At 44.1% G+C, this 22833-nt stretch overlaps 1 protein-coding gene across 2 annotated transcripts in view; it reads right to left on the bottom strand.

Annotated features, from left to right (window-relative positions):
- Window positions 1-22833, bottom strand: part of adarb2 (adenosine deaminase RNA specific B2 (inactive)) — a 179954-nt gene that overhangs the window by 4751 nt on the left and 152370 nt on the right. For both annotated transcript variants that reach the window (XM_037455978.2, XM_037455977.2), the window contains 5 exons: window positions 22487-22601; window positions 13535-13703; window positions 11613-11764; window positions 9659-9827; window positions 4672-4853 (listed from right to left, as the gene is read on the bottom strand). In XM_037455978.2, coding sequence (XP_037311875.2) covers window positions 4672-4853; window positions 9659-9827; window positions 11613-11764; window positions 13535-13703; window positions 22487-22601 — 787 coding nt within the window. The remainder of the gene's footprint in view (window positions 1-4671; window positions 4854-9658; window positions 9828-11612; window positions 11765-13534; window positions 13704-22486; window positions 22602-22833) is intronic.

Below are 22833 nucleotides of genomic sequence, written 5' to 3'. Positions count from 1 at the left end.
CTATTTTTCATGACGCATCAGCACGCACAGAAAGGAGCCAGTTGTTCCCCTGTTTTTCTGGGGGTCGAGTGGCTAATAGCCGAGTTAACACGTAGAGTCTGGGTATCCGCTTGAATCCAATCTGTAAAACTGTCTTCAGAAAGGAAACGCTGTCTGGAATTTCCAACCCAGTTATTTATTATATCACAAAATCTGAAAGGCACCTTCTCATAAAATCAGCAGAGATTCTGTGCGACGGGTGAACAACAGTTGCCTCTGATCTCGCCGTCTGACAGACAGCTTGTTATACCTGATGTACAATACCATAATACACGCCTGCAGATCATCTCCCTCCTTGCCACACTCATTTTCCTGTCTTCACTCTTCCATTCACCCACCTGAGCTCTTCTTTTCTCTAGCTCCGTGGAGTTGGAATGAATTGCCTGCCACAGTAACAATCCTCCAAGTCTTATTTCCCATCTCTTCTCGCACCTCTTTGAACAAAAGACCCGACCCGATCCATCCTGCCTTTCCCGTTCTCTCGCTCCATTCATGGCCCATTTCATCTTTTCAATGGACTCGACTCTTCTGCTTCTCTGATAGACTATTTGATTCCGCCCCCCCCAATGACGACTTGATCAAATTAATCAATGAAATGAGAAGTGTTTGGCAGACATGAGTCATATTTCGACCTTTGGCTTTAGGGATTAATGGCTGTACAGTACTGTGCCAGCCTCTATGTTTATGTGTACACGCTGCGTCTAATTTGCATTACTGTAGTACGGCGGGGTTTTCTAACGGGTTCCTAGTGAGGCTGGAGCAACTGGTTTGTGTTAGGTGCGGCAACGCAGGCTACCTCCTCATCCACAAGTGTGGTTTTTAAAGGAAAACACTCCATCCACTGAGTTTCGACAAATATCTCAGTTCAAATAGTCGGTCTGAAAACGTGACTTTTTACGTAGGCCGTGCCCGCGGGTGGACACGAGTCCAATGGCTGCTCCATCACTGTGTGATCGGCCAGTAAACAGGACAGCAACAGAGTGCACTGGAGACAGAACAATCTTTCAGCTCCTCCCTCTGGGAGGCGCCACAGAGGAAAAGCTTCTTCCCTCACGACGTGTCTCTGATGAACAATTCAGTCCGACGGCACCTCAATGGCACCATTACTATTGATTGCACCCCATGTAGAATGTGGTGGTTGTACCCACAAATATGTACATTCTTTTGGATATATATTTATATTGGGTAGTTTTAGTTTTTCGTTGTTTTGTATATATAAAAATATATATTCTCGTTATTGTTTGTACTGTGTTTTTGTAATTGAGAGCCCATGTAACAGATTGCATACATACATGGTGAATAAAGCTGATTCTAATTTTAATTCAAGTTACAGAAAAACAATATAGAGCTCTGTCTCTCACACATCTAAGTTACTTTGAAATGAACATTTATAGAGTATCTCAGTATCTTTTAATTTAGTTTCATTCTCCCACTCGTAGTGACTCATCAGCTGGGGGCTGGATTCCCTCTCATACCGGTGAACATTCATGCCTTTTGTGAATAGTTGTGGTGAACAAAATCAGCATTACTAATAGAAGGGAAGTCCTCCACTCTTCTCAAAGTCACAAACCGGACGTCAGACGTCCGCTCCGTGGGGGGCGGCGGCAATGGTTCTTCTTATCACACGATCAGCGCGTGACGAATCAGGGAAGGACACATCGTGACTGCAAAGACCCGATCAAGGAGCAACCGTGGGGTTGTACATTATCGGTTTCAAACTGATGCGGCCTCGGGAGTGTTTATAAACCTCCGGATTAGTGTGGACGCTGAGTGTAAACATAGCAAAATATAGTTCTTCCAAATGGTAATGTAATATTGTGGATGCAGCCCTAGAGGATGCAAGCTCAAATCTGTCCAGCACTTGATTAAGAGTCATCTTCACTGAATCCCAAATGCATTCAATATGTATGATGCTACTTTCTGTCCCTACATGTGTGCAGCTCTTCAACATAGTCCTAAAGACCAGTGAATGTTTAAACCAGATCTGTCCCTATTACATCATACAAAAGTTTATAAAAATTGTCCTTCCATCACATACAACCAACAGGCCTCTGCTCTTAGCTCATAGCAGTGGCACATGGGTCTAATGCATGTATTTGGGTGTTGATGCCTCAGTTTGTAACAGTTGTGTAAGGCCGAACAATTTGAAATTGTAAAGTGTGACCAAAGCGCGCTGAAGCTGGGGAGCATGCATCCTTAAAGAGCTGACCCCGATTCGTTTTTCCTGTGCTCATTGTTTTCCCGATTCGTCTTATGCTAAAAACAGCGGAGCTCTGCCACAGTTTCTGTTCACGCTGAACAGCAGGACGCGAGTGAAGGACGCGTCAGCCCGTCAATGCGCCCTCTGGGTTCAGGTGTAGCTGCTTTGTCTGAGTGTGATAAGACCAGACCCGGCGATCCCCGGGACGTTCCTCTGGGGGGGGGGGGGGGGGGGGGGGGGGGGGGTTGTTTTATTTTAAGAAGCTCTGGACACACAATAGGGCAGCTCATCAGAGCCAATGAAAGAACAGTGGAGGAGATGAGAGGTGATGGGGGAAGGTACACAGACATCCTGCCTTCCCTTCTCCCTCTCTTCCCCTCGGCCTGTCTCCCTCGCTCTGCCAGAGCTGCATTCAGATTGAATGGCTGTCTGATAAGGGCTGTGATTACATTGATTTGGTGTAGGGCCATCTCCAACTGTCTGTCCATCGTTCCTCCTCTCCTCCCGTTGCTTCGCCCTTCTACCCTTCAATAGACTGTAGCTACTCAAGCTGTTTGCAGGCAGTTGGCGGTGTGCGCATAGACAGAAAACACCCACCCACAAGGGATACATTCCTTAATATAATGATGTAATAATAATAATGTGGTAAAACTAATTTTAAAAGTTCAAATGAATAACGTAATATTATAGGTAAGTGTGATTGATGAACAAATGGATCGTACCTGAGGACAATTGTTCAAATATCATCTGCAGCCGGTAATATGTAAACCGCAAACTCCATGCCAGACAACGCAAATGACTCAATGCAAAAAGTTATTGAACAAATCATGAGAAATGCCGGCTGAGGCCGTGGTTGGAAGAGTCAAGGATAAATGTGGCCCAACGATCATCACCAGAGGGCAATTTAGTACATTTATCAATCTTGATGAGGATGGGCCTCACAAAATATTCAGCCTCATGGCACCTATTACCCGGAGCACAGGCCTGCAATGCAAAGAGCTCCAATGCCCTTCAAGAAGCATACTTAAGGTGGAGCAGGGTAGATATGGAGACTGTATCACACTCTAGTGACCAAAAAGGGAAGGAGGCAGAGTAACAAATTGCATAATGATATTTCATTTAGTTATTTCTCTTTTTTTGCACCTCTATTTAGTTTACTGAGCTCAGTATTCAGCTTCGTCCCAGGGTTAGATCGTGGTATCGTGGTTCTGTCTGCACCCTGGTCCTGACCCCTGCCTGGCCCACGGACACCTACCGCTTCCAACACCATTGATATTCCCATTTCTATTTTTATTTCTGTAAACATTAATGTGCTTCAATAACTTTGTTTCTTGCACAGAGTATTTGTGGATGATGGTTTAAGGTTTCTTTCCTTTATTCCTCAAGGAAGGGTTTTCAGTTTTCCGTGTGCTGATGTGAGGGTTTCGGGACACAGGATGTTGAATGTGTACACGCTGTAAAGCCCTCTGAGGCAAATTTGTAATTTGCGATTTTGGGCTATACAAAATAAAATGAATTGAATTACTGCTTCATTTATGACTTCTTATGTGCTACTGCAGGTTATACAAAGGCAAGCCCTTTTCTAATATTCTAGATCGCTTTGCTTCCATCTACTCAGGGTTTTGGCTTATCAAAGTTATTCATTTAAAAAAAACAAATCAGTTGAAAAGAGAAGGGGGCAAAACAGCAAAAAAACATATATATATATATATATAGAAATGACATGGGTTCTCATTAGGGGATCCCTAGAAACAAAACGTGCCCTACATCTTGGTGTACATCTCTGTCGCTCAGCCTCTCCTGCTGGCCTAGATCTGAAGTGATGGCTGATGCGGTTTCTACACATTGGGTGTCATTCAGATCCTCTTCCAGTTTCATCTTCACTACAAACGAACGCCTCAGGTCTCAGTGGAGCCCTGGAGGCCGACGTGCCAGACAACTTCATAGCTGTTGCTTGTCTAGCTGGCACAACGGAACTGTTGAGAAGCAGGGGTACGTGAGCTTGTCAAGTGTGAGTGTGTGTGTGTGTGTATAAATTATTCTCTCCCCATCTGATAATACAAAAATGCTTTTACATTACTGCTTAAAGCCAGGGTGACCATTGATATACTTATTTAGCTGGAGTTTATAAAAAACTATGGGAAAAACTACACTATCCGAGAGTGAAGGCAGATCAATTAACCTGTGAATTCATGGTGCGTTTAAATTGTGTTGTCTGTCTAAATTGATTGAGGGCAACAGGGATAACAGTAAAGTGAGCAATGGAAACAAACCGTCAAAGACTAATAAATCTGCTCAGCTCTTTCACTGTGTGATTTTTCACATGCAAAATTTGACCATTCATGATGGTTTAGAAACCAGTCCGAGGCCTCCAAAAACCTCCAGCACCAGCCAGATTGAGAAGATGTAACCGAGTTGTGGCCGAGTCGTACCGCTGAGCAGGGGCTGGTTGCGTCTGTGCGTGGCGGGCAGCGGGCCGAGGCGCTCCTGCCGCTGGTTCAGGACCCGGCCCAGATAGCCCGTGTGGCGCAGGCTGCCGACGGTCACGCTGTGCAGGTACACCGGCTCCACAAAGTGGCTCAGCAACGCCCCCTGCAGGCCCAGGATGTTCCATCTGGAGGGGGGGGGGGGGCGCAAAGAGAGAGAGGAAGTCAGGGAGGGAGAGCGGTTTGAAAAGTAGATGAGGATGGAAGGGCGAGGCAGGAGGGTGTGGAGGAAAGGAAACAAGAAAGAAGGAGGTGAAGACAACAGTTTGGAGGAGAGATAGAATCAGAGCGGGAAGGAGGAGAGATGGATGGAGAGAGGGAGAGCTTTAATGACAGGTAGAGACAATTTGATCATTATCTTGATGTGGGACGTGATGAATAACATCTGCCGGACCAACAACACACACAAACGCACACACACATGCGCATTCTCGGTCTCCTCTCCCATTTTCCCTGGTTTCCACGACACAAACAATCATGCGCCACCTACAACAACGCTGCGAAAGGTCAGTCCATCAGCATTCACGACGTGGAACAACACATTACCATGTGTGCATCCATCAGTGCCACGGGGGTTAATGCACTGCACGCGGCTGCAGGCGAGCTCCTGTCGATCGCTCGGCGCGAGGGGCAATCGCCTCCAGATATGTTTGGGGAGATCCACGTGTGACACAAAATCACTGAGGGGCTCATCCTGCCAGGCGCACCGACGCCTCGCACTGTCGCCAGCTGGTCGCGTGCCACCTACTGTCCAATCTCACTCCACAGTATTTAACCAGCAGATGCTAATTTATGGATGGAAAATGATAATTACCGTGTTTATTAGCGTCCCTGCCCTTCGCGAAGGGAGAGAGAAGCCCGCAGTGTGCCTGTTCACTGGACTAATGAAGTTACGTGAGCCACAATCAAAGGCTCGGCATTACGCCACTCATTTTGAGATCATTGTTCTTTTTGCTAATCAACGGCTCTTTATCACGGATGCAATTACGGCGGCTCCTTGTTTTCTCCGCCGACTTAATAATCACTCATTGCTGCTTCCTGCGCTCGCCGAGCAGTCAATCAACACCGGCGGCTTTCTGGGAATCAGCACGCCGGCTCGGGGGGGGGGGGGGGGGCAGCGGCCTGCTGCGTACGCTTTACCTGCAATCTGTCAGAACGATCTGTCCTTCCCTCTCGGACGGAGAGGGAGCAGCTTCGTTCCAACACGCAACACTCAGCCCTCCACCAAAATAGAAAGAGTTTAGCCTGGAATAATAATTTACCCAGAAAGCGACACTGTGAATCAGAAACATCTTCTAATCTCATGCAAGAAAAGACAGCCATCTGGCTCGGGTGTGTGATTTTATAGAGAGGAGAGGGGAGAGACCTCTTCCTCTCTCCCTCCGTCGCTCCACATCTATCCCTTCCTCCCTCCCCCGATAAACGCCGACCATTAAAGTAATGTTCATCTGCATAAAACTGCAGTGGAATGGAGAACATCATCGTTATATGAAAGCCATTTAGGCCCCTCAATTAAATCCAGCTGTCAACTTCAAATCCAATATTAGCATAAGGCCTGGCTTAAGAAATCGCAATGATGATCATCAGGTGTATCAATGATAAAGTGAGACATTGCCCGTTTTCACAAATAATGTTTATGATAAGTGCTGAAAATCCCTTATGGTCAAGTCTGAACCAACAGTAATTATGCGCAGGAGCTGAAGGAAGTGTGGAAATAAAAAGTAATGGGAGGTTGCAAAATGAGTGTGACAGAGCAGAAGAGCATCCAAGGGATCACTATAAGAAGGCTGTGTGTGTGTGTGTCGCTGCTCCTAAGCTCCTCTCAGTTCCACCCTCCACCCTGACCTTGATAAACCGGCCTTTAGTGACCAACTCACTTTAACGACGGCCACCCATCATACACATATATTACCCCCCCCCCCCTCCAAAAAAAAGGGGAGAACGCGTCTGCCGCCCGGCCCGCTGGGGAGGACGGGCGGGGTTGGTGTAAGGGAAGAGGAGCAGGGTGTCCCCCCCCCCCCCCCACCGTTGCTCTATTTTTTTGTAAAGTAATTGCTTTCACCCCTGTTGGTGACCTGGGTAGATTTAATCACACCATCTTCAGCCCTGGCCAACTGAATCAAATTGGTCAAATTAACAGCGGCTCCACAGGAGGAGGGTTCACCTCTCCTCTCCCCCTGCTTGTGTGTGTTTGTGCCAGTCCTTTCACACACACACACACACACACACACACACACACACACACACACACACACAAACAGTGGCTCTGCTTAGGACCAGCATGCCTCTGCTGGCACAGTGCGGAGCCTGCTAAGCTAAATTCATGGGCTCAGTTCCTGTCGGGGGCAGAGTGTATTAAGAATCGATTTCAGATATGTTACAAAATGCAACATCAAGGGTGCGAGTAAAGACTCTTCATCTTTGTATTATTTTGGATGGTAATGCTGGGCTGGCAGTTTATTGGCTGTTCACCAGTTTGCTCGAGATTGAAATATATAAAAAACAATTATGGTTCCGTGGACCGACCAATGATCCAAGACCAAAAACTAAAAGATTAAAACATATTTCATTCAAATGTTATCCCACCATGGCCTGCAAACTGTGTGTGTGTGAAGATGTCTCGCTCTGCATGTAAAGAAGCTCTAGTGTGTACACATTGATGCCTTTACTCCTCACATGAGGACAGTGGGAAAACGGGGGCGGGGGGGCTGATTTAGCATCGCCGTCTGTCCTGTGCAGGCTTGCCAGCACGAGGACGACACATTAACAATCTAGGAACATAAACAGGCTCCATTCTCTGTTACACTGACAATGGAATAATACAAAATAGTATACATACAAAATGATGTATTTTCTGATTTTTGTGGAGCAGCTGGCTACCAGGTATTATGCAACCTCGGTTCTGTGGCATAATAAGAGAGCTGTACAGTAAGCGACCACCCAATCAAATGTTAGACGAGCTTTGGGACGGATGTGTTGTTGTTGATAAATCCCCAGCTTGGGAGAAGTGCTGCGTCAGAGCGCTGTGCCGTTACACACAGACATTCACTATGTTTTCCTTCATAAAATCTCCTGAAAACACCAGCTGCTACAGTATAACGACTTCTACACACATCAGACTGCTCGTGATCACTAGATATGCAGCGTCTGTATGGAGGAGACTACTCATACATTTACATTTCTTCTATCATTTAGCGGACTCTTTTATCCAGCAACTTACAATAAGTGCATTCAATGCAGAGGGAACAGAATCAGAACAACAAAGACTTATTTCTTCAAGAAAGCCAAAGTGCTAGTAAGTGGCATCATAAGTGCTCACTAGTCCAGGTACAGTCTGAAGAGGTGCGTTTTCAGTCTGTTTTCTACTCTCCTGACGTTGTTGGGGAGCCAATTCCACCATTTGGGAGCCAGCAGCCCAAACAGTCTGGATTCTGTTGAGTGTTTAGCTCTCTGTGAGGGAGTAACATGCAGATTGGACGGAGCTCCTCATAACTTCTTTTGCAACGTTCATTTTATAAGTAGTGTCTGGGGGCAGATCCTTCCTCGCAGAGTTGCCGTGATCATGGGACCAGTGATGTGGAGGAGTACTCAGGTGTGGAATATATCAATGGAGAAAACAAAAGGCCTAAAATACCGGCAGGCAGGCTGTGTGAGGCAACAGGCACAAAAAAATCTCCTTTCAATATTTTAGTAGATGTTAACATGCAGGCAAACTCACTTAAACCAATATTAATAATACAGCAGTTCATATGATGTTATCGAGGCATTAGAATGTGCTTGATGCCAAATTTGGACCTTTACGGCCCTATTTTCTTCCCTGAGAAGGTGGGTGGGAATCATACCATCATACACACAGAACACCGGCTGTGAAGCCGCTGATTATTGCACACCGCCTACCGTCACTCGTTAGAAGCTTTAGATAAAAACAGAAATGTCTGTGCGTTATAACTCTTAATAACACTCATATTAATATCTCTTAACTCTTATCGTGGCATGCACCTGGCAAAGCCTAAGTTGATAAATAAATAAAGGCCCTGCAGTGGGTTATAGGAGTAGTGTGACTAATATCGTGGCTAGAGGAGAGTCCGGCCGGCAGATGTGGATATTAAGACGTGTGTGTAGATTAAAACAATAATGTGGATCATAACACACTAATTCATTACAACGGGATTACTTGTTCTAGTTACTTACGGGAAATCAATATTCACCACCCAGAAAATAAAGGATTTCATACTCAGCGCCGGCACACAAACCTGCAACTACATACACAGATGTGCTACGGTAAATATCACAGACGAACCTCTACCTGGCTCAAAAAATGCTTTATTTAAACAGGGATCACTCCTTCTCATAAGGAAGCTAATCTCCTAATAAAGCTAACCCCTGAATCAATCCCTTTACCTTTCTTTTCTCACGTAGGCCAGAGACCTCCTGGGTGGGGGGGGATGTGCTCATCACATTGGTTTGTGACTTTTACAATAAAATCAACACAATCTCTGCACAAATAACTGCAATGCTCAAATGAAAACCATATATTTAAGGACTCTGGCAGTGGTGTTGCTGTGCTCCTCTGGCTGTTTTCTTTGTATTAAGACTATTTTTTGCACACAACAAAACATCTGAGTCCAATTGAGAATACAGAGCAAACTACCATGTTGTATGTCGTCTTATATTAGACCTGCGTAATCCCAACAAAAGGCAGCAAGGACAGCATTTTATTAGATTAGAGTCCCATTTTAAACTCTCCAAGAGAGATCCGGTTTGTCAGATGATCAATCAGACAGGTGCTTCCCTCCAATTTATTTCCGACCCATTTGACAGACAACTAAATCAACATGTGCAAAGAGGCAGAACATGAAGGGAGAGTACTGCTTTAGGAAGATGACACGAAATGCAACCGTACACGGTTTAAACGCCGTAGTTGAGCACTGACCTGGTGATCTTGTCGGTGCAGGACATGGTGATGAGCTGCTCGCCCTGTAAGACGCCGTCCCACGTCTGGGCGGGCCCCCGACCTCGCACCGGCACCGTCCCCTCGCCTGACTCGATTTTGGTCCGCAGGTGGCTGCGGTGCTTCCTCATGAGGTGTCTGCTGCTGTGTACTGTCAACAGAACAAATACAACCTCAGCCTGAGACTCATCCGTCTACATTATGTCATTTCTTATTACGCGGCTACGCTTGAAACCCAATCTAATTAGCTATTAATGAAGTCTGTTATTTCTGAATAACACAAAGCAGTTCCACATCTAATCACATCGATAAGCGGCAAAGATTCATTTTGTAGACTTCTAATCTAATTTACCCAAAATGCACCAAGGGACAAAGGCAAATGGAAACAGTCTACATTTTTCCAGTATTGCATTTATGTAGTAAAATAAACCATTTTATAGTCCACATTAGTTCACAAGTTTTACATTGTGTATAATTAGGGATGTTCTCTGGGAGTATTGGTGGTAATGTAGAACTGGCTCCACTTAATTAGAAAAATAAAAACATTTTTATATAATATAATGCTAAGCTAATGAACAATAAGACGGTACTCTATTTATTAGAATAAGATCTTTCCAGCAGAAGAACAAACATTGCAATTCCTTTTAAAGTTTAAACGAGGTTAACTGCTTTACTTGGGGAATAAAATGTATTATCTCGGGACGTTGACTGCCTAATTGTTAATGAAGTGAGCGTTTGACTGGGTTGTTGCTGGATGTACGGAGCAGCCTGCGGATGGAAGAAAGAAGAAGGAACCGTTGTACTGGATAAAGCAGCTTTGATGCAGCCTTGATGAACTCAGGACGGTTTATTAGAAATATTATGACATATTATTGTTAGAATAACCGACTGCAACCACATTAGTCTGGGACCAGTGCCTTGATGTGTGTAAACCACTTTGATGCCGTGTCCACAAGGCAGCAAGATCTCAACAAGCATCTCAATCAATTGTTAATTGAAGTATATTATTTGTTAAGTAGTTTGCATTATATCAAAAGAAGAAACTCCAAATTCTACAGAAGAAAACATTCATATAGATATTATTTATGTTGTACTTCTTGCTTTAAGTAGAAATTACAAAATGGGTGAGTCCCTAATAGGGTGACAAAGTGTACATGAATAATCCATTTTTTTGTTTTAATAACCTTACTTTTCTAGGCTTAAACTCTCCTTCCTTCTCTCTTGCATGGCTGCTGCTTCGGCTGAGGTGACGGCAGCTAAGAAATTAAGCCCCCAACTTCCAGCTCAGAAATGTTAAAGAACAGTCAGGAAAAGGTGCTTAGTCATTTTCTAATCTCAGAGAGCGCACTGCAGAACATTTAAGAGGTTTAATGACCACAAACGTCAAGTTCAAAGGCTTCTTTGGTGACAGCATCCGCTTTCCATCCTCACTGGTTTCATGAAAGTCTCCTCATGCACTGCACCGTGGTGTGTGTTCATAGAGCTCCAGACTGGGATGAAAGGGTGGGGGCATATATGCATTCCACTGATGGAAACATCAGTCCAGATTATATTTCTGAACTCGTAGCCCAGCAGAAGAAAAAAAATGCTGCGCCAACCATCTAAATGAATATACAATTTATTTTCAGTGGGTAAGCAATAAAATGTAATCTAGTCAGCACAGCGTGGCTAAAAGAGGCCAAAGACGGGATGTGACATGAAAACCATGCCAGCTTTTTAAGAGCGTCTGGAGGAAAACAGGAAAAAGCAGAGCAGTGGCTTCCAGAATATCTGCCAGAGAGTATGATCTCTTTATAATCCACAGGGACTGACTGATGAGCCATTGTGATAATTGAGAAAAAAGTACATAGACAGAGAAATGCATGCAGAGTATAATTCTGATCTCCTTTCAAGATTATCAAGCTATGTTTTGACAAAAGAAGGCATGATGTCTCACAGTCAGAGGTGATTTCATAGGGCGAGTTGAGCCTCCCGTCCCCACACGGCGAGGTGCTGATGTACATGTGGAAATGGACGTTGTCTCTCAACCTGTAGCCGCACTCCTTGTGCTGCACAAATATTGACTCCTCGCAGTCCTCCGGCCTTTTACTTAAAAAGAAAAGGAACAAGCAAAAAACAAGGGAGACTGATGAGAAAGGTAGCAGCATTCATCACAGCATTGGAAATAGATTTTCCCTTTTTGTTTCTAATGATGAAGTGAGGCAGTGACAGAGAGAGATGGACATTTACCACAGTCCACTCCGCTACTGTCACACAAGACTCCGGGATATTAACTTAGGCGGTCTACATTTCTCAGGGCAGAGAAGTACAGGGTGTTTAAGCTGTGCTCTACGCATGCTTTGTATTGGGACACCATCAAGGTCAAATGATGGCTAAATGTGAAACAAACAAAAAACTGCAGTGATGTCAGAAAACTATGCTCCAATATTAGTTCATTTTCTCCAACGGATCTAATGCAGTAATTTAGAAAAGTTTTTTTTCCAGCCATTAACAGTAAGCTAAAAACCTGCATTATGGCCGACAAGGACACTCATAATCAAACCTTAACATTTGGGTCTTTGTTTCTGGAGTGAGAAGGAATAAGGATTTCTCACTCACACACACACACACACACACACACACACACACACACACACACACACACACACACACACACACACACACACACACACACACACACACACACACACGGTATACCTAAACTATGCATCACAATGCAAGGCACGGCTGCCCTTTTTATATAACCTCTCCTCTGTCTCTGATGTCCTTTCACTGAGTGTAAATATGGCAGTTCTGGCATTTTGTTTGGTCATTTCATTATGAGTTATCTTCCCCATTAGCCATTTTACTCAGCTGCAAAGTCTCTGTACCTGCCATCCAGCATTGTGCTAAGAAGAGAAGTCAGTGCTGTGTATGCAAATATGACATTCAACGATCTAGACTTCTAACCACTAATCTGGTGAATCAGCGTTGGCATCAAGCTCCTTCGGGAGCTCAAAACCATAATATTTGCTCATGGAATGGAGGAAGTCACGAGTCAAAACCCATCAGGACTGTCCGTTCATACGAGTTCAAATCATGGTGAGCTTGTGGGCACAGGACGATGCTGCACAGGAGGTGAAGGCACTCGAATATGGGTACAATAAAAAAAAAGGATCAAAAACAAAAGTGGTGATCCAGTGCTTGTGATGCTTGGTTGGAGGGAACATATGCTTACATACAGTGCTGTTTCCATGGAGCGGACTCCAAAGAGAATTTAAATGACCCAGCTGTAAATTTGCAAGATCGATCTAGAATGTGCTAGAATTCTAGTCCAGCTAACACCACATTTATTCATCTCTTCCTGTAGTCAAATAAGTGTTTTTTAATGCCTCATTGATAGCTTCATTCTAAAATAACTAAAACGAAAAAAGAAGGCTTCTCAAAGGGGAACACAGGATTTACAGAGCAGATTTCTACAAATAAAACAATGCCATTTATTTTCAGCTGGTTAAAGCATTAAGCATTAAAACCCTTGGGTGCATAAGTTGTATTATTTCAAATGATTTCAACTATCAAAATAATAATCTGTTCATTCTTCTTTCAAAAGGGACATAGTTTGATTTTAGTACATTTTGATGATAATAAAAAAAAAATGGTATATTGGGAGTATTGTTACACTGCCTTATTGCTACTTTTACTTTAGCACAGGATGTAAATTGTTCTTCCAACGCTGGTTGAATGTATAATGATATCAGGCATTTTCAGGCAAAGAAGATCATAAACGCTACAGGGGTTTCAAAGCTGCCGAAACTATAAGTACATGACTCCAAGGATGGTTGTGTGTGTTTAAGACGCAGACAAAGATGGATCTATTACCTTAAGAAGAGTTCCAGTTGAGAGTAGAGGAAGCGTAGCAGCGCTCTGCGAGCCGTGACTTCTGCGTGACAGTCATTGACCACTTGTCCCTGGTCACTCAGGTATTCCCCGTTGATACACTTGGTTCCCGTGGACAACGCCACCACCTGGGCGTGCCTCAGGTCCAGACCTGTTGGACAAAAAAACAGACGGACAAATGTTCACCGTATTTAGCTTGTGTTCCATCAGAGATCCTACAGAAGTATCAAGTCAAAACCTGACACATTGTAAAACTTAAATATTCTAAGAAATATACAGGGTATTCTTAATCTACAGCTGTGTACACGTGAACACTTTTAGACATTGTCAACTTGGCCAAAGGAAAAAGGGAATGCTCATTACATTATAATTGTGCCTGAAACACAAGGGCTCTCAGAGAGTAACAGAACCCAGAATTATGGCGGTCTCCAAAATTAAGACAATTGTAACTGTCCCTAACATGTCTTTTGAAAAAAAAAAATAGTGAGTGCAAGACACAGTTTAGTTTGCCATAAACGACACAGCTGGAGCTGCAACAAGTCCCATGAGGTCAGGCTGTACCCATGTCTGTTTGAGGAGTTAATTAGTCCCCCTTTGGACAAATTGGATCTAGTGCCTTTCGTAAGAACTTGGACTAAAGCAGGACACTGCCACAGCCACATATCAGCCACAGTGATATTAAGTGTTTGCAGCCTAGTTGCCATGGCCTGTATCCATACAATCTTGTATATGGCGTATTGAGTCTTTGTAGGGCTTCAGTTAGTTGGGTGGGTTGCCACCGTGTATTTCACACACTGCATAACACTACTCTGCATAAAACATTTCCGTGTCATGGAAAGTGTTTTTTTTTTTAGTAAAGTAGCATACAATTTACGTGAATTGATACTATAAAGTAAAGAGAATACAATGCAACGATGGGTGGAAAAACAGACCTGAGACTGAAGACTAAAGTCTGTAACTTAATCAGACAAGAGGGAAAAGTACTTTGCTCACACAGGGTAAATAGTAAATAAAAAACACCATAGGAGAAACGAGTAAAAAGGTCATCCTGATACAGATACATTTGGCTCATTTCCATAACCACAGCTCTCTGACTAGCATGGGTAAGCGTCTCTTTAGAAGCTCCTATCATACCACAGCAGCCAGGATTAGCAGCATCCAAGGAGTGAAAGGAGGAGAGAGACCCTCCACCTACGAACTGGGCTGGCACAGTCGGACGATCTCCACCAGTCAGATCGACTCATCCTCTTTGGACTGCAGAGGATTTGTTTTTTTAAGGGCTAATAACGTACAAATATGGATGATGCAGAATATTGCAATTGATATAAATGGGTATAGAATTTGGGTTCTCTGGCTCTTTATGACAGAGAGAAAACTAAGCGGTTATTCTACTACCTCAGTACATTTTACTAACGCTGAGGACTAGATACTGATTCATCCTCTGGGAGGCAAACGTGGTGTGTCCTCTGCAGGTGGCATACTGGGAGTTATCCATGACATTAATTAAAGTGAGCCAATCAAAAGGCATGGTACCCAGCAGAGAGCCAGGCTTGCGCTCTACATAAAAGAAGGCTATCCATCTTGCTTCTCCTTCTGTCTGAGTGGAAGCGGAGGCTGGTTTGTCACTACAGGGGCCTTCCTGCTGGGTAAAAAAACTGATTTTATGTTCCCGAAACACTGGTTGACCTTGAGGTCCATCTAGTTCTGTCTGGACAGCAGGACAGAAACTTCTAAAGAGGTCACCGTGGCAACATTGTCAACGTGAGACAAGGAGTAAAAGCTATGATATGATGATATCACAGACCACAAAGTCATCCTGTGATGTGTTGATTTTACTTTTCCTTTGAAATCAGTGAAGATTCTAGCCGGGGCATCGCCATGCGAGAGCCCCACTGACTGTCAGATAGACAGAGGTGGTGCGGAGGAGGGTTAAAGGCACGCCATTCCTTCTTTAACTGCCACAAATCTCTCCCATGGGCTCTCAAAGTCAGGCTTCGCTAGCTTCTGGAAGACCCGCAGGCACCGCCGGCCCGGCACAGGAGCTTTTATCAGCCTCGGCCCAGATGGCACTGCGGCAATGGAGACCTGACACTTCCAATGATGAGGAATAGGAAGGAGGGCAAAGGAGCCAAATGTGAAGGGAGGGTGGAATGTGTGTGAATGTGTGTGGGCTAGCAAAGAGCATAGAGAAGAAGTTGGAATAAGTTCAACTTCTATTCTACCAACTATAAAGGAGAAGTTTATATAATATTTATCTTTAAAAACGTGAACTTTTAAAAGTTCAAATGAATGTACCTTAATTAATGCGTTTATATATTCGACCATATGAAACTTAGTCTAAAACTTACTCTGGTGAATGTCCAATATTAACTCCAACTCGCTCAGCTTTTGGTTTCCACAAACTAAAGGAGAAATATGTCTCTTTTGCTGCTAAATGCTCCACTCGTAGCTAGCTGTGTAACTAGCTAGCTTTTTGTCAACACTGTTGAGAGCGGTTGACAGTGAACCAAAACGATAATCTGAGAGACGCCACAATGCTCCGTGGGGTTAGGAGACTGTAGCGGCACCCCTCACACGCAAGTACTCATGCGATTCATTGTTAATATGCAAATATGGAGTTCTTTGCGACAGCGACATTTATATGCACAGGTAAATAATAGAGTAAAGTATTAAAGAATGCATGCTCTTTTCAAAAAAATCCTTTATTCTTTGTAAGACGATACCTACATTAGAGACAGTTTATGAAATGATTAGAGTTCTCTTACATTTGTTTTCATCTATTTTGTATAAATCAAACAGAATGATGTATACATACTGCATATACAGCTTTAATCTGTGCATGTGTGCAGTGATTAATCAAATGTGTCGACATTAAGATAATGATTTCTATCAAAACTTAGATCAAACAAACATCTTTCAGCCGTGCTTTTGTAAATTTCCCTCACAGAGTAGTAAATTCATGTTAGACCTACAGTGCACAGAAAGTATACAATATTTATGTTGTTGCAGCACCTTAAAAATCTTTATATCGCGAGTTCAACTATTGGCATTCCCTGTAAGCAATGCAGCCCAAATCCTTCTTTGTGATAAGGCAAGTTCTAAAAGGTAACAGACTCAAACAATTTCATTCTCCTGCTTTCCCTTGCCGTTCCACTTTGCAATTGTTTAGATCAATTTTGCAGTGGATAATTTCTGGTGCGCTGCTCACTACCCTGCCATGAAATTGGGGACTGAGGTTGCCTTCAGTTTGTAGGAAAGAGGAGTGGGGGAGAAGCGATGAATGAAAGAGAGAGAGAGAGCGAGGCAGCGAGAGAAGTAGAAAGAGATACACACATCGAGGAGATAGAGAGCCCCACAGGCAGTGTGCTGTTTTTAAACCAGGAATAATCAGCTGCATCACAGAAATACAAAGAGAGAGGGTCAAAAGGAACAAGGTAGAGTGGAGTCAAAGGCCTCAGGCACTCTTCACACACAAATACATCTGTTACTGGTGATTCAAAGATGTCACACCCCGTGATAACAGCACAGTCAAAATCCAGGTGTACCTGGAACTACTCACAATGGCTACTGCAAAATACTGTCAACAGCCAACAGGAGGACAAAGCACACACCGACTCACTGTTGCAACCAAGCAGACGCACACACTCTGGGATAGCATGTGGTACAGAGGTGCACAGGGGCCTGTATTTAACGGGAAAATTTCAATGACCGCCCCATAACTCGGCTGCACCCAAGTGGAGGGGAAGTAAGTTAGAGGGGCGTCGTAACAATCAAGTGTAGGAGCGCAATTTTCCTGTCGATTATTAAAGGGAAGAGTTTAACTCAGGGAAGAGTTTAACATTCAATCCAGCCAAGGGGATTCTGGTTGTCTTCTTGAGAGGCTCCTGTGGCAGATCCAGTCTGGACTGGTCCATCCATCACAAAATGGGTTGAATGCTGTGGCAATGCTGACATGCTGCTTTAAAAAAAAAAAAAAATGACTTGAGCCTACACTTTTGACTAAATATAATCTCCCCCTGCTTCCAACTGTGGCACATATCAAGGCCTAGCACACCTGCACTGTGAGCCATTGATTGCATTTTGTGCCACTGAGCCGAGTGAATAGGACCCCATGCGTCCTTGAACAAAGCAGAACATTATAACCGCCCTTTAGTTTCTGCTCTGAGAAGTAAAGACCAAGTTAAAAATGTTATTATTTGGCTAAACCACTTTCCTTTTTCACTAATGCCATCCTATTCATCAGACAGCGACAGGAGATGTGTACTTCCACGTTTCTGAATGTTTCATTACTCCCACACAACACTGGTTCAGCACTTGTTCGGCATGATGACAAGGTGGCCTCTGGTCAATGCTCATCAGTGAGCCCCTTTGAAATCACTGGCACTAAAACCTACAACTTATTAGGGATCAGGTCAACAAATCGATGACAAATAGCTCAAAAGACCTTAAAGGCAATGATTATCAAGATCCATGTTTGTTAGTAGTGTATTTTTACATAAAGTAACTGCAACAAACAGACACAGCAAAGCTATCATCTGAATCCATTTATTCCATGATTATAAAACGGGGTAAAATAGAATCTGACAAGCCTCCCATAATCTCTGACCACCATATCAAAAGAGTGTCTCCTGAAGCAGAATGAGCTCAGAAGGTCACGTTTTCCTAAACTTCATTTGAGCTCCTTAAATCCCATCTTTCATGTGTTCGTTCACCACAAGATGTTGGATGATTACGGTGAATGTCATCCGATGCGTGTCTGTTTGAATACGAGAACTCTCTGAAATGCTCTTCACTTGCTGTGGAAAAAGAGATTGGCAGAGCAGAGACGGCACCCTGTTGAATGTGTATTGGCTTTAACAGGCAACTGGTCTGAACATATAAGGATGTCTTTGTGAAATGCTGCTGGAGCTCTTCAATCTGTCTCTCTTTCTCGGTCTGTCTCTACTTCAACACACCCACATCTCTGTTAATATTTTTGCCTCTTAGCAAGCTGTTTTGTTGCCGGATGTGATTATTGAACATTCAAATCGGCGGCAGCCGGGAAAACCGGATAAAAAGTGGAGAAAAATCCCTGTTTGAAAAATGGATATGCAGACTAAGAACCATGGCTTAGTCGTCATTTGTAATCAAGTTGCTTGAAACCCTTTGCTCTGATCTCTTTCTTTGAGTCCCCGTGGTATTTTTCTTCACTCTGAGTCTCATCACTAGAAAAAAAAGAGCCTCCGAAAAAGCTTCTCTCATCCCATCCAGCAAACAAGTGAAAGGAAGCAGGAGGAGGGGGGGGGGTCTTTTCAAGCATTTTCCATTTGGACGCTAACAATTTTTCATGTCTCTGAGCACATCTGAACACTGTTTACCATCTCCAAACACCCCAATGCTATCTGAAATCAATTCAAATGAGATTTTCCACACTATTTGACAATGTGTGCTGGCGGTTTATTTTGCCCGTCGTCTCGCAACTCTCAGCCTGATGGCGAGGCTAATCTCGTTCAGGTTGGGGCTCAAATGTCTCGGCGGGACTCCGGCAAGGGCGGGAGGGGGGGGGCGGGGGGGTTCGCCTTCGGTCTGCGGTTCAAAGACGGACTCTGATTAACATTCTCGAGGCAAAAGCAGAGGCAGGACACACAGAAAGAATAAGAGCGAGTGAGGGTGGGGGAGAGATGGAATCAGAACAGGACTCCCCAGTGTTCCTGTCAAGTTGGGTGTCTGACTTCATCCACCACAGCACTGCTGCTGCTGCTGCTGCTGCCGTCGCACCACTGCAAATACTTGGCAGCCCTACGTCTGGATCTCTGAAGATAACGCACGCTATTAATAAACAAACAGAAGCAATTACCGGGAGGCAGAGGGGAGGAGGGGGATTGGATTAGGTCAGGATGAGTGCCGGTCTCACTGAAGTATAAACTGATGAGCTGCAGTCCTCCAAAGACACCAGAGATATCCATCCCTCCTCACTGACCCCCTGCTACCCACAGGCTGCAGCCACACAGGGAGATAACACTCATCTGTGAGTGTGTGTGTGTGTGTGTCAGGACTCCACATGGGCAGACCTGTTAGCATCTGTGTGTCAATGGTCCTCTTTGTACATGACAGGACAATACACATGTGTATCTACTTCTGCCAAACGCCATCAGCGGGCCTCAATATGCATTATGCGAAGGCCATTGCCTGCTCAACAACTATCAGCTTATCCAGTTCCACCAGTCTTACAAATAGCCAGTAGTTAGCTATGTCATCTGAAAAGAGACACAATTCATGCATTATGTCACCAAATATGTCTTACCATGGGAGTAAGAAAATGTAGTGTAGTTTAAAGGGTGCTCAGCAGCACAGCGTCCCTGAACCACGCTTTCTTCACCTGCACCAAATCTGCTCTCCAGTAAACATTCACTCCTAATAACACATTAACTAACATGTTAAGCTACCGACAATGTCAATATCAATGCAAGTCTTGCTCACCAAATAAAAAAGAAATCAAATAAAACACCTTCAGCTACCTCACCTATGTTTGCCACTTGTAGTACAGAAAAATAAGGGGGGTTTAGCTCTCAGTGAGAGGAACAAGCAGCTTGGCAGATGCAGAGCGGTGTGTGCGGGTTGGGATGTAGGGTTTGACCTTGTCCTATCCATTATTATCCATTCACAGAACCATTTGAACTGGATGCGGGCGGCCACTGGTAACCAGTGACGAGAGCGAGGAGTGGGCTTGGGTATCAAGGATCGATTGGAATCGGGACTAGCTTTGCGATTTACCCGGAATCGTTCAAAAGTTTAAAATTCGATTCCTAGTTTCGATTCTCAGTCCGCCGGTGCCGACCGGAAAAAGAAACCGCTGAACACCAACGAAGAAGCGTCCACCGGAAGTGTTGGCGTAACAGAGCGATCGAACATGGATAGCGTGCGTCGGCAGTCCAAAGAGTGGTTACACTTTTCGAAACAAACCGAAAACTCGGCAAAATGCAACATTTGCAGCAAAATTGTTTCATGCATAAGAGAGGGTGCACGTCAAATATGATTAAGCACCTCCGAGGTCATGGAGTGGAAGTAAACGTGTGCCTAGGGTTGCCAACCTTCCCGTATTACCCGGGACATCCCGAATTATGGGCAATTTCCCTCCAGTCCCAATTTCCAATCACAGCCTGCTAAGTCAATGACGCGCAAAAATCTCCCGGTTGTTGTGAATTCGTGACGCATCAGACCAGTGTGCGCGCGGGTGAGAGCTGTCCTATCTGTTAAAATGAGCAGTGAGGCTGGCGCTGCAAAGAAAAAAAAGATTGTGCCAGCACCCCCCGCGTCGACCGCTAGCACCCCCCCCCCCCCCCGTCAGCGAAAGTGTCCCTGATTTGGGGTTGGGAGAGTTGGCACCCCCCCTATGTGTGCCCCGTCTTTGACGCGCTGCCTCTTCCTCTGGCTCCAAGGGCCCATCAGTGGGAGCAAGGTAACGTTTAAGTACCTGCAGTATCATACGCTCATGTGTAAATGTGTTTTTGTGAGGCTTCAAAAATAAAGCTCTCTTGAGGAAAGTGTAAAATATATTATAATTTATAATGTTTATACAATATTCAAGTTCATAGTTTGATATTTATATTGTAGTTGAAAACAACCCTGTTAGAAATTCATAGTAAAGTTAATAAAAAGTTCATAGAATTAACATTGATGGAGATTATTTCCTTCAGAAAGACCCTTGGTTAGCTAGCTCATTTAAAATATCTTAAACTTAAACTTTTTTGACCCTGCCTCTTAAAAGAATCGGAATCGAGAATCGCTGGGAACCGGAATCGAAACCAGGAATCGGAATCGGAATCAAACGATACCCAACCCTAGCGAGGAGTGGAGTAGTGTGGGAGAAGACGACTAAAAGAGGGGACAAACCCCGTCCCGTATTGATTCAGAACAGGATGCACTATTTAATTCTCAAATACAGGATGTTTCCATATTTTAAACATGCACTGCTGTCTAAAACATCTCAAATTTAAACCAATCAAGAGCAGCTAATATCAGAAGGAGACAGTTTTGTAAAACAGCAGCTAACAGCAACAGCACACAGGTAGGCTAGCTCATTTCATGTGTTTATTCTATAAAGTTATTTAATTAGGATTGACATTAATAAATCATGTTACAGAATACATTTTACTTATTATATTTATTTTCATTCGTTTAAATAAGCATGTAAAGAAGTTGGCTCCACTGTGCGAGAGTGGACATGGACCGAGGGACGACAAAGCTAAAAAGTAAACTTGGTAAATACATAGAAAAAGAAAGACAACAAAACGGTTTGGTTTGTTCGTATTTCCCATGAGAGGATTTTGGGCTTTACTGTACGTGAGCACCAGTGAACATATTGTCTGAGAAGTGATGTGGAGTGACTCAAGGTTTCTACTGTGTGGGTGGGTGTTTTTCATGTGCACGTGCGTGTGCGTGGGAGGCCCTGACGTAACCAATGTGTGGTAATAACACGAGCTGTTTCACGCTGCAGGAGAACAGCAGTGGGAAGCTTCCTCCTCCTCACTGTTCCTTAAGTGTGTCACTCGGTCGGGTTTCAGATTAAGTTTTGGGCTGATAGTTAAGACTTCCACTGTGGCATCTGGAACTCCTGTCAGAGCTGCATGAGCTCAGCGAGGCCAACATGGAGTAGGGATGACTGACACACACACACACACACACACACACACACACACTACCCCGTCGCATTCTCCTCAGAGACTGAATAGTCAATAATTCATCAGGAAGGTATATTCTCCTGCCCCACTGCGAGGTACAGCGAGGATTGGAGACCATCTATCTACTTCCCACCTTCAGCTTATCATTTCCCTGACAATCTAGAACTCCATCTTCTTATTTCCCCTCCTCCATCTGACTCCCTCACTCACTCTATATTGCACCTCTTCAATAATTCAAAGTGATATATATAAAAGTCAATAAAATTTGCCATACCTCGGGTCATTACGATGCCTGCCAGGGATTTGTGTCGAGCGTGCGCAGGACTGCAGCCACCAACCAGCGACCGGTACTTGTCCCTCACCAAGTGGAATATGGAATCGGCAAAGACCTGAAAAACACAATCGCTCCCTTAATTTCAACTTGACACAATCTATGGAGACTGACTTCACAGTGTTCAGGTGACGTAGCGCGTTTTTGGGGCGATAGACTCATAGGTCAACTTACCTGTCAAGCTAATGTGAAAAGAAATCTTTTATTTTCATTACTTCGTAATAGGGATGTTTCTAACGGCACCATACAACATGTTCAGTAAAACCATGACAGTTTGTCAGATGCCGCCT

The sequence above is a fragment of the Pungitius pungitius genome, chromosome 19, assembly GCF_949316345.1.
Source record: "Pungitius pungitius chromosome 19, fPunPun2.1, whole genome shotgun sequence".
Taxonomy (NCBI): domain Eukaryota; kingdom Metazoa; phylum Chordata; class Actinopteri; order Perciformes; family Gasterosteidae; genus Pungitius; species Pungitius pungitius.
This window is presented reverse-complemented; position numbering and strand designations above follow the sequence as displayed.